The sequence below is a fragment of the Sander lucioperca genome, chromosome 2, assembly GCF_008315115.2.
Source record: "Sander lucioperca isolate FBNREF2018 chromosome 2, SLUC_FBN_1.2, whole genome shotgun sequence".
Taxonomy (NCBI): Eukaryota; Metazoa; Chordata; class Actinopteri; order Perciformes; family Percidae; genus Sander; species Sander lucioperca.
In genome coordinates, this window is record NC_050174.1 from 3,462,271 (window position 1) to 3,474,919 (window position 12,649).

At 40.8% G+C, this 12,649-nt stretch overlaps 1 protein-coding gene and 1 long non-coding RNA gene across 4 annotated transcripts; one reads left to right on the forward strand and one right to left on the reverse strand.

The window, feature by feature from the left end:
- The first annotated feature begins 68 nt into the window (after positions 1 to 68).
- On the forward strand, positions 69 to 12,020 carry lrrc8ab (leucine rich repeat containing 8 VRAC subunit Ab). Of its 3 annotated transcripts, none has more exons than XR_004105998.2 (5): positions 69 to 227; positions 864 to 990; positions 7,948 to 10,066; positions 10,211 to 10,613; positions 11,211 to 12,020. XR_004105998.2 is itself a non-coding variant. In XM_031305440.2 (5 exons), exons 4-5 carry the CDS (start codon positions 7,955 to 7,957, stop codon positions 10,484 to 10,486), a joined length of 2,388 nt encoding a protein of 795 aa, XP_031161300.1. In that variant the 5' UTR covers positions 69 to 227; positions 864 to 990; positions 1,218 to 1,305; positions 7,948 to 7,954; the 3' UTR covers positions 10,487 to 12,020. The 3 variants fall into 3 exon arrangements, 2 of the variants coding, with proteins under 2 accessions (XP_031161300.1, XP_031161299.1); XM_031305440.2 differs by adding an exon at positions 1,218 to 1,305 and having other exon boundaries at positions 10,211 to 12,020; XM_031305439.2 differs by having other exon boundaries at positions 10,211 to 12,020.
- A 265-nt stretch (positions 12,021 to 12,285) lies between these two features.
- Positions 12,286 to 12,613, reverse strand: LOC116054101. The gene is made up of 2 exons (XR_004105999.1): positions 12,431 to 12,613; positions 12,286 to 12,360 (listed from the first exon to the last, which is right to left on the reverse strand). It is a non-coding gene; the product is annotated as an uncharacterized LOC116054101 (long non-coding RNA).
- Between the last annotated feature and the right edge of the window lie 36 nt (positions 12,614 to 12,649).

Below are 12,649 nucleotides of genomic sequence, written 5' to 3' on the forward strand. Positions count from 1 at the left end.
TCCAGAGAGATAGCGGAAGAGCGTTCTTCTTCCTCGTTTGTTAAAAGCACCACACTGCCATCCGTCGTCTTGGCGGTGTAAGCGGAGAACTGTCTCGGAGGTGCTGGAGACTCACTTGAAAAACAAGAGCTAACGTTAGCAAGTGGAGTTGCTAGCAAACGCAATTTCTTAGCAACTGTTGTTAACATTAAAGTAGCGTTGGATTTAATCGCAACACACCAAACGTAGTAAGTTGAACATCATAGCAGTTTTAATACATGTTAGCAATTCATCACTGTCATATTAACTACAGCGGTTGCTATGATGGAAACTTCTGAAGACACAGAGAGAGAAAGCCGGGGTGTAGCGTTAGCTGGGTTAGCTTACTAGCTAACGTGTTTCAACAGCAAACAATGTTATTGTTTGTGGTCAGTGTATGTAGCTAAGTAGATTGTTGTGAGATACCAGTGTACTTCCGCAAAGATAGCATGTCACATTATTTAATGGTACATTGAAAAAAAAAAAACACCCATCTTTAACTCTCTGTTGAAAAGTGCCTGCTCAGCTAACGCTAACGTTATCTAGCCAGATGACAAAGACACCCCTCCCATGCTAACGTTACGAGCGGTGAGTGATGGATAATAAGTACATCCATCTAAATGTTCATCTATCTGAAACACAACACATCTAGCTACCACGATATATTACACATTTGTTAATAAGAGGAGCCGCCCACATAGTGTAATGTATTGTTGTTTAAACATAACTTGAATCAGTAATACGCATGCAAGTAACTTTATTTACGCTTTTTGCTTAGGTGTGTCACTCCCAAGTATGTTAAAACCAGCTGAAACCAAATGTCTATCTCCCATTTTCTTTTTCAGGTCTTCTATTCAACCCCATAGCGGTGAGAGAGGCAATGGTCCATGAAGAGTTTTGGATACACGGAGAGTGGCTTGTCCACCAAGGTCATCATCAGACACTGGAGCACCAATAAAACACTCAAAACTGGTGAGTATTTTATTTACTAAGTGTGGTTGTTGTGCTGCTACATCTTCTACCTATACCAGGCTACAGCACTGGAAACAATGTTATGTATGTATGCAAAAGTTTCTATGAACTGGGACCAGTGTAAATTCTTATTTGGCCAAGGGTCAAACTAGGCGTCTTTACAGTTTCCTAACAAAGCGCAAGCTCTTATGAATGCCAACTCCCAACTTTTTTGTGTATACGTGTAGGTGTGTGTTTTTGGGGGCTGTGGGGGAGCAAAAGGTGACGGTACAGTATTCCAGAGAGATACTAGTTGGAGACAGCAGCTTCTATAAGGTAAACAGGATCTCCTCTTGAAGGTCGCTTCTCAAGGCCCCCACAGACAATACTCTGGGTATTATTAACGGAAATGGCTAAGAATAGAGAGCAGGGGAGCAAGGTGGCTCCTCTGGCGGTCGTGTTGTTTGGGTTAAACAAGCCAAAACGGAACATCATCTTTAGAAGAGTGACTTCTCAAGCTTACATGCTGGGTGTGTCACACTCACACAAGGCTAGAGGTTGATATGGAGGGCTTTATCTGGCTCGTATGCGGCATAGGAGTAGTTGTGGTTCTCTCTTTGCTGTTTACGTATGGAGTTATTGTGCTTTACAGTTTGGATTCGTAAGTAGAAATATTTTTCAAGTGCATTATTAGCCTTTTTATCAATTCTTATGCACCGATTATGTTGTTTACATGTGCTTTTTTTAAGTTTGGTTATATTTCATCCAACAACTTGGAGTAATAACTTGGATCTTGCTGCCTGTGTGCCTGGTGTAAATATGAGGCTCATATAAGATTTATTGCTAATCAGGGGTGGGCGATAAGGAAAACAGTCCTCTATCACGTTATATGTGATTCTTTCTCACATTATGATAATACATTTTCTGGACCATGAATTAAAAATTGTTAATGGATAAAATAACCACACAGAAATATCATTACATTGCCTACCTCTAGCCCTAGTTGGTAGTGATGCATCTATGCAATACCATGGATCTGCACCGTTACTGACTCATAAGATATTGGCCAGTATGACCGATCTATGTTACCTTTTCTTTATTGCTGTTGATATTGCATAACAATGCCATTTTTAAGACATTTTTTCAACTTTTCCTAATTTTTATGTATACTTTATAAAGTATCCGAGTACTTTATACAGTTTGAAGCACTTAGTTTTGGTGTCATAGTCAGCATTAGAAGAGATAAAGTGGGCTCAATGCATCCCTGCTAATAAGGCTGCCCTCCCAATGAAATTCAGGCGCATAGGTTTTTCTTGATTAAGCCAATCTGATTGTTAATTTACTCATTTATTTTATGTATAGTCTGCATACACTTTCTAGGCAGCTGCCCGTGGGATATTTGTTTTTTTCCCGTTCTTTTTCTTCATGGGGACAACCCATTAATAATTCTCCTAAATCTTGAAGAGACTAAGGGCGTTTTCACACATACCTCATTTGGTCCGGACTTTCGGACTTTTCAGTTTGATCCGAACCAAAATTAGAGGTGTGAAACCTCACCCGGACCACGGTCCGGATCAAAAGACCAAAAATACAAGAAGCTCTGACAGGCTCTCCTTGTGTTACAAGACCGGGGAAGCTCCTTTAAGGAATAGCTTGGTGAGAGAGTGAGGGTGAATGTGCTCAGAGCAGACAGCTGTCGGCTATCAGAGCTGAGAATACATCAGCAGTTTATTTGTTAAGTGGTAGTAAATGTACAGTGTAGGTTTCCGTTTGTCTCTGAATAAATTCTCCAGAAAGAAAGTTCCCGTGTCTTGCTTCTCAACAACACAACAAAACCAAAAGAGCCGCGGCAGTAGGGGAGAGCAGCAGTCAGCTGAAAAAACTCCCGACACAGAGAGAGGATACGAGAGGATACGAGAGGACGAGGAAGCCCGTCTACACACCAATCAATTCCAGTATCTGGAGACGCAGCTCACGTATGTGATGACAGCAGGACGTAGTTTTGTCACGTATAGATCTTTAGTGTGCTTGCAAAACTGCAGTGTGAAACCAAAACTTACCGGATCAAATATATACAGTGTAACAAAAACATGAACCTTGGTCCGGACCTTGGTTCGGACTTTCATGTGTGAAAACGCCCTAAATAAAAATGCAGACACATTGACTTCATGTTTTATCGTTGGTTGCTTTGCCATTTGGCAACATTTGAAAATGCTATGTCCAGTATGACAGTTCTTTTGAAAGCAAGATTAATTGTGTCTGTTTAACAATAGTTCAATCAATAACATGGTAGCCCACTCAGTAATGTCAATCAGGCATGTATGTGTCACAACAAGTTCATTACTCCTTCAAATTAACCATCTGGAATGTTCTGATGAATGACCTTGTTAGTTAGTATTGTAGTATTGATTTTTGGGCTTGGTATTGTGTTGTGGTCCAGGTAAAGGCTGTTAAGGCATTAAGGTGGTGACACACCAAGGAGATGGTAATAGGCCATTGTTCCAAGTAGGGCCGACGGTGAGCGTTCTGTTGCCCTAGTTTTTGCAGTCTGTCCAGCACTGTCACCCCTAGTTGACCCTCATTGGCTTTTTTTCAGCCTTTTCAATATGTTGACTTGGCATCGGAGCTGGTCTGTTAGAGAAATCACTCTCACAGGACAGGTGAGCAAAAGCAAGCAAACAACTAAGTCAAGAGGGCATACACAGAAAGCTCTTCTCATTTTCCATCTTATCTGATCAATCCAATACACAATAGGGCTGTCAAAACTGGCCAAAAATTACTTTTTTATGTTCCTTCTAAAAAACACAGGTTCGAGGCGCCCTAGTAGCTCACCTGGTTGAGCATGCACCCCATGTTCTACGGCTCAGTCCTTACCGCAGTGGCACAGGGTCGATTCCGACCAGTGGCCCTTTGTTGCATGTCATCCCTCTTTCTCTCCCACTTTCCTATGTTAAGCTGTCCCAACAATACAACAGCCCCAAAAATAATCTTTAAAAAAAGGTTTGAACTATTCAAATAAGTTTTTTTTGCACATTATGTCCTTAAGAGGGTAAATGTACATAGAGATACATAACTTATGATTAGGGCTGTCAAACGATTACATTTTCTTAATCGCGATTAATCGTTGAATTTCTATAGTTTCCTCGTGATTAATCGCATGTTTTATCTCAGCAGGATGTGTTACGAGGAAGTACAGCAAAATAGTAGCCTGTTAGGCACGATGCAAAGTCGAGTGAAGTGAAAATAAATTAATAAATGGCGGCATGTGATTAATACGATTAAAAAAAATTAACGCATTATGCTAGGCCCTTAATTACATTGCGATTAACACGCATGTTTTATCACGTGATTAAAATTCTATTATTTTGCATTTCAGAACTGTTTTTAAGTACATATTAACAATGGAAAGCAATTCTTACCAGTGTATCTTGATTGGGAATCAAATGAATGCAAAGAAAATGACTTTATGAACTTGATTTTAAGATTTGTAATTGTTTATTATATATTTAATCTAGTCACACATTTGAATCTAGAGTCAATATTAGGGTTGGGTATTTGATTGGTTTGGATACCGATGCTAAAGCGGTACTTTTAAAACGGTACCGGTGCCTGAACCGATACTTTTTAAGAAAGTTAAAAAAAAGAAGGATACTAAACAGTTGGCGACATTAAAGAATGGCTTGTTTATTGTTAAGGCCATATCGTCAAAATTAAATGTTTAATAATAATGTAATCACTATAACAATAACTTATTTCACTAGTAAATGGCTGTTGAATGACAAAAACAACCACCAGATGGGAAAAGGGCATTTAACAACAACTTTGAATGCACCACGAGACTGTAAATTACCAGTTTCATTGAACGCACCGTCTGTGTTTTTCCGACAACAGCAGCTGCAGATTGTTACATCCCGGTGTCAGAATCCTCTACAGTAAAACACAGTCAAACTTTACACCATTTAGCGTTAGCTGTCAGCATTGTAACCGTGTTTAATCCAGCTACTAGCTAGTGGTAGGCTAACGTTAGCTGCTGTTAAGTATAGTGTTAACTAGCGTCACGTGCAGCGATGTTTCTGTTGCCTGTAACGTCTGTTTCAGAGCATCAGAGAGAAGTGCAGACATATCAGTGGCACCAGAATGAGGCACCGAAATCTGCGTTGCTATTCCTGCAGCAGCAGGATGTGTTACGAGGAAGTACAGCAAAATAGTAGCCTATTAGGCACGATGCAAAGCCGAGTGAAGTGAAAATAAATTAATAAATGGCAGCATGCGATTAATACGATTATTAAAAAAAAACAAAAAAAAAAACCTTAATTGCATCGCGATTAACACGTTAATGCTGACAGCCCTACTTATGATACATGTCTTTCTAAATGTCTACATACATACTACAAACAAAAACGAATAATATAATGTCCGTAAAACTTTATTTAAAGATCGTAGACCTCTCTCCCTCTGCATCCAGGTTGGTGCTAGTCTGAGAATTCAGCCCCCAAGCAAGCAAGCTAGCTGACTAGCCAGCCGGCTGGCCACTAAATTAGTACAATTTAACAACTTAATGGTACATTCACATCTTGTGACACTGTAGGAAAGCACATTGCTATCACAAGATGATTGACAACTTTGTATGGCTTATTTTCTGTAACCAGTGTAGGATAAAAGCATGGTGGGTTAAATTAGTAAGCTAGCTAACTAGCCAGCTATCTGCTGATATGGAGAATTATTTCCTCTCACACAGGCGCAGAGCGTATGTGCTAATTGACCGTCGACTGTAGTCTTTCCGGTGTGTTCAATTGCAACTTTTTGGCCAAGACACAGGTGACGTGAGGATAGGGCTGGATGATTAATCGAAAAATAATCGTAACCGAAATTCAGAGCCTATAACTGACGTAATTTTACCAAGTCGGTTATTTCGGTCTTTTAATCCTATTAATATTTCCGCGGCTGCCCACTGTGTGTTAATGTACTTTCCCATTAAAACATATTACGGCCTGGGGCGGCCTCTAGCTCACCCAGTAAGAGCGTTCACCCTATGTTGGCTGAGTCCTGCAGCGGCCCGGGTTCGAATCCGACCTGCGGCCCTTTGCTGCGTGTCATCCCCCATCTCTCTCTCCCCCTTCATGTCTATCCACTGTCACTATAATAAAGGGAAAAGCCCCAAAAATAATCTTTAAAAAAAAAATATATATATATATATTACGGCCGCCGCGTGTGTAGTCATGTGACTCCGCCCCGTCCAGTCTGCGACCATAGGTGCTTTCCGATCGGAGAGTACTTGTACTTTTTAGAGGAAAAGTACACTTCTAAGCAGTTCTAAGAACTACTCTCCCCCAAAATCTTTTTTCCCGTTTGCATTCCCACTGGCCAAGTGGCCATAGGGACTGGTAGGAGGGGTAAGGGAGCGACGCAAGTACGGCAATGGTCTTTATAGCATCGTCACTAGACCTTAGCGTCACATACAACAACAACAAATGATGCTAATACTTGTGCACTTTTCCTATATTAAATAGGTGTGGGAATCTCTTGGCACCTCACGATTCAATTCCGATTCAGAGGCCAACGATTCGATTCTAAACCGATTATCGATGCATCTCGATGCAACAATTTTCCATGCGTGATTTAAAAAAATATACATATAAATCTGAGTTTGCTACTCAGAGTTTGCTAATCACTTCCTAGACAAAGCAGCTAGACAAAGCTTAGATTTTGACATATATTTGTCACACACAAGTTTTAATGAAATGTTTTGTCTACTGAGGTTTTTGTTCTGTAGTCATTCCATGCTTCACCGTCTCTCACAGTAATCTTCCAGGTCAGAGGCTCAGTCATGTTTAAAGGTGGAGAATTGGCTTCTTAGAACATGAAACATGAGGTGGTCAGATGTAATGTGATGAAGTAGATGAACAGCCTATATGTGTTTTGCCTAATTATTTTATGTATGTCTTATTAGATCATGTGTATATATACAAAAAATGTTTTTCCTTTTGGCCATTTTTGTGTTTTTTTCTGCCTAAACTCTAAGTTGTTATCCATTATCCCATCCTCTTTCAGTCACTCTGTTTTCTGATGTGTACTTGTCTGGAGACAGTAACTTTTAAATAAAAATCAACACATAAAAAAAAAAAAAAAAAAAAATCTTAAATAAAATAAATAATCGATTATTAACTTATCAGAATCGATAATCGAATCGTTCTAGAGAGAATCGCGATGCATCTAAGAATCGATTATTTTTCCCACCCCTAACATTAAATGCACGTCCATTCTCGTAGTAATTCGCGTAATGTTTTGCTCAACACAGACGGGGCTTCATTATACTCGGAACAGATCCCGCCTCTGCCTGCAGCGCTGTGGACGTGTGTGTGTGTGTGTGTGTGTGTGTGTGTGTGACGGCCGGCGAGCCGCAGGACACGCTTGTGGAGTTTAACTCCGAAAAGACAGTTAACCACAGGTTCCCGTTAATCTTATGATGGACATTTATTATTTATTTTATACATTTTTAGGAAACTTTTTTTTTTACATTAAAACTTAAATTACTTTTTTATAAGACGTTTTTATTTCATTGTAAAATCTACTGTTGTAGATTTCAGTTCAGTTGTTTGAAATATTTAATAAATAAGCATTAATTGCTATCTGTGTGTTGTTTCCTTATTTTAGAATCACAAAGATAGGATCATGCACTCTTTCATTAGAAAAAATAACCGTGAACATATTTACAGTATAAGAAAAGAAAAAAAATTTAAAATAATCGTTCAATAATCGTAAAAATCGAAATCGAAACCAAAATCGTCCAGCCCTACGTGAGGATACACCACAGTCGGCCTTCATCGCCACTAGTTCTTTGCCGTCTGCCTAGTGTGTCAGCACCTTTAGGGGGAAGGAATTTTTATTTTTTATTTTGGAAGTAGGATTTTATGTATATGTATAATTCAGTATATCGCTGTACTCAGTTATGATTGTCCTCAACTCTTTTTTCCACAGATAAACCATGATCCCCATCACTGAGTTGCGGTACTTTGTGGACACACAGCCGGCATACCGCATCCTGAAACCATGGTGGGATGTGTTCACAGACTACATCTCCATTGTTATGCTTATGATTTCTGTGTTTGGGGGGACACTGCAGGTCACCCAGGACAAGATGATCTGCCTGCCCTGCAAATGGGTGGTCAATCAGACCTGCAGGAAGAACTTCAATTCTACTATCTCCCCATCATTGTTCTTGGAGCCCAAAGGGATCCAGTATGATCTGGACCGCCACCAGTACAACTATGTGGATGCCGTGTGCTATGAGAATAGATTGCACTGGTTTGCCAAGTATTTTCCTTACCTAGTATTACTTCACACCCTTATTTTCCTAGCTTGCAGCAACTTTTGGTTCAAGTTCCCACGGACTAGTTCCAAACTAGAGCACTTTGTATCCATCTTGCTGAAATGCTTTGACTCCCCATGGACAACGAGGGCACTGTCAGAGACAGTGGTCGAAGAGAGTGACCCAAAACCAATGAAAATGAACGGCTCAATGGACCACAAGGAGTCTGTTATCAGTGAGGATGTTGAAGCCAGTGTTCCTATGCTCCAAAGAACAAAGACACGCCTTGAGCAGGGCATTGTAGATAGAACGGAAACCGGGGTTTTGGACAAGAAAGAGGGTGAACAGGCAAAAGCACTCTTTGAAAAAGTCAAAAAGTTCCGTATACACGTTGAAGAAGGAGACATTGTATACAGACTGTATATCCGTCAGACTATCATCAAAGTCATCAAGTTTATTTTGATAATCTGCTATACAGGGTATTACGTGCATGATATTAAATTCAGTGTTGACTGTTCAGTGAATATAGAGAGTCTGACAGGTTACAGCGTGTACCGGTGTGCTCACCCCTTGGCTACACTTTTTAAAATATTAGCCTGTTTCTACATTAGCTTAGTAATGGTGTATGGTTTGATCTGCATGTACACACTTTCCTGGATGCTTCGGCGCTCTCTAAAGAAGTATTCCTTTGAGTCGATACGGGAAGAGAGCAGTTACAGTGACATACCCGATGTGAAGAATGACTTTGCATTCATGATGCACATGATAGATCAGTATGACCCTCTGTACTCCAAACGCTTCGCTGTGTTCCTCTCAGAAGTAAGCGAAAATAAGCTGAGGCAACTCAACCTCAATAATGAGTGGACGCTGGACAAGCTCAGGCAAAGGATTACCAAGAACTCTCAGGAGAAGTTGGAGTTGCACCTTTTCATGCTGAGTGGCATTCCTGACACAGTATTTGACCTGATGGAGCTGGAGGTTGTTAAACTGGAGCTTATCCCTGATGTCACCATCCCGCCGATCATCGCCCAGTTGGTCAACCTGCGAGAGCTGTGGCTTTACCACACACCAGCCAAAATCGAAGCTCCTGCATTGGCTTTTTTGCGTGAGAACTTAAAGTCTCTGCACATCAAGTTCACTGACATCAAAGAGATTCCCTTATGGATCTACAGTTTGAAGAATCTTAGTGAGCTTCATCTCACAGGGAATCTCAGCGCGGAGAACAACCGTTACATTGTCATTGATGGGCTCCGGGAGCTCAAGAGGCTCAAAGTTCTTCGTCTGAAGAGCAATCTCACCAAGCTACCTCAGGTAGTGACTGATGTGGGCTTGCACCTCCAGAAGCTTTCCATCAATAATGAAGGCACCAAGCTGATGGTGCTCAACAGCCTGAAGAAGATGGTCAATCTGACTGAGCTAGAGCTCATTCGCTGTGATCTAGAACGCATACCACACTCAATCTTCAGCTTGCACAACTTGCAGGAGATTGATCTAAAAGACAACAATCTAAAGACCATCGAGGAGATCATCAGCTTCCAGCACCTTCATCGGCTGGTCTGCCTTAAACTCTGGTACAACCAGATTGCCTATATTCCCATCCAGATTGGCACACTGACCAACCTGGAGAAACTGTACCTGAACAGAAACAAGATCGAGAAGATCCCCAGCCAGTTGTTTTATTGCCGCAAGCTGCGCTTCCTGGACCTGAGCCATAACAACCTAATCAATATCCCTACAGACATAGGCTTCCTCCAGAATCTTCAGTACCTGGCAGTTACTGCCAACAGGGTGAGTACTTGAATAATTACTGTTTTCCATTATTTAAATCTTTTTGGATTGTACGTTGGATTTTTTCTGAAAAATGTTTGTTACAGATACTAATATCTCTCTGTTTGCCTCCCAACACAACACCCTCCCCACCTTGAAATAAAGATTGAGGGCCTGCCTAATGAGCTGTTCCATTGCAAAAAGCTTCGCACTTTGAACTTGGGGAACAATTGCCTGCAGTCTCTGCCATCGCGGTTCGGAGAGCTGACCGGGCTGACACAGCTGGAGCTGAGAGGAAACCGTCTGGAGTGTCTGCCTGTGGAGCTGGGCGAGTGCCGACAGCTAAAGAGAACGGGTCTCGTGGTAGAGGAGGAGGTCTTCAACACCCTGCCCACGGAGGTCAAGGAACAATTATGGAAAACTGACAAAGAACAGGCTTGAACAGGTCTGTGGCTGTGTTAAAACACTTAGTGACCAACTGGGCACTGACACAGAAGGAAGACCTATGCTGTCCTAGAGGGCTTGTTGAATCAGGCAGTAGTTCTGCTGCAGTGTACTGTCAGTAAGGGTAGGTATCGAGAACCAGTAACAGTTTGCTAGAACCAAAATACTGATAGATTTTCAGGCCTTTCCATTATAACCAAGTAAGGATGCTTTTTTTAGCAACAATGTAGCAGTGCCATTGTGGTCAGCAGCGTGCATTTCCATGTTAGGCTTCTCAGTTATGGTGGAGAAGTAAGCAAAACTGTGAAAATTAAGACAGAATACATTATTAAAACAATATGTCCAGTAGTGTTAGTTTTACAAATTAGATAGGATGGTGATCGTTAAGACATCTGCCTCTTAATTTCTGTGTAGGGATTGTCAAATTCCGAACTCCCATTCTTATCGTAACATACAAAGTAATTGATCGTGGAATCGTTTTAGAGGATAAAATGTGCAAATGTTCACTCACAATATTTCAAAAAGTCATCTGATTAAATTACCAAATGTTATATTGGTCTATAGGGAATGACTATACCAATTACAAGCAAACTACACCATCAAGTCAGCAATCCTGGAGTTAGAATAGTGGCTGTTCCACATCTTTTAACTTTCCATCTTGTTTGTCCAGCACTGACACAACCTAAATACTAACTCCCTTGTCATTGTTTTTCTGCTGCAGAGGGAAGACCATGGCCCTCAAATACCTTCATGTGTGCTTGGTTTGAAATGAAAATGAACGTATAACAATACATAACAAATCAGGGATAACTAATGATAAGTCATGTCAAGCAAGGTTATGGATTCTGAGATTCTTGTGTCTGAGAGGGTGTTTTCTAAGGTGTAAGGGAGAGGGTCATTGAGGAGACTGTTAGGAGTGCAAGTGCTGTAGAGACTGATGAGTTGTCTGTGGTTGGCCTGAGTCTTGGTAGCAGTACAACATGTGATATTAGACTAGAGAGTGCAATCCTTACATGGAGCCAGTTTGGCAGAGTGCAGGGTTTGATGGCATCTTATCATTACACAGATACCTAACCCGTACTGTCAGTATACTATTCAGTGCTGAAAAGGTTTTGAATGAGAGAAATAATGTCTGCATCGAAATAATTAAACCGAAGCTTATACAGGAGAACACAATATTGACATTAAAATGGACCCTCCAGATATTAGTAATGGGTTTAGATTAATACAGATGCTTACCTGAAACACTGGATTGGTTTACCCTTTCTGTGACTGGTATACAGTAAGCACTGGCCTACTTGTATGCCCCGATAGTTGAGTGTTATTGTCTGCAAATAACAAGTAAAACATACACGTAAAATATCCTACAATATGTTTTCTAAACACCTGGCCTTGTGTTAATTTCAGTTTGTATGGAGGATTAATATTGCTAGTGCAGTGCCCTTTAAAAAACCTGTTTTAAACGGGTTGATTGTTCGACCTATGGTATTGCTGCTTGCAGCTTTCTTGAGAACTGCTCATCTAAACATCCAAAAAACATTAACACTCGCCTCGGACTGCACTTCCTTTGTGTCCATTTCACATTAATGAGAAACACAGTGGTCTCTGGAGAGAAGAGGGGTGATTACCTGTGTATATATAGTTATAATAATACTTGTGCTCTTTGGCGGATTATGTGTTTGCCAAATCACAGGAGATGCTTGGACAGAATATTTTTTTCCCGGTACATTTGGCCAGTAATTGGAGCTGCGTTGTTATTTTTCTCCTTGTTGTTATTTCATTGTTTTTCCTTGGAATTCTGCTGATAGAGACACCAGCTCAGAGCAGGACTTTGTGGCAAGCAGTTTTTAAACTTTGTATCTTCTTTTCAACTTTTGGTGACTCCATCATTTTGTTTTTATTTAGCTGTCCCCATGCACCAAAATTACAACAGCAGATGACAGACAGGTGAAGACCAGAGCCCCGTTTCAGGAAGGAGGTTTAACAAACTCTGAGTCTAACCCTGAACTCTGAGTTGATTTACCCAAACTCGGCATTTGGAAGTCCAGTAACTCTAACTCTGAGTTTTCGGTTCCAGAACAGCTGATTTGAGTTGGTTCAATCAACTCAGAGTAGGTTCACACGTGTACACCACCACTATAAAAAGGCAGCATGAATGGA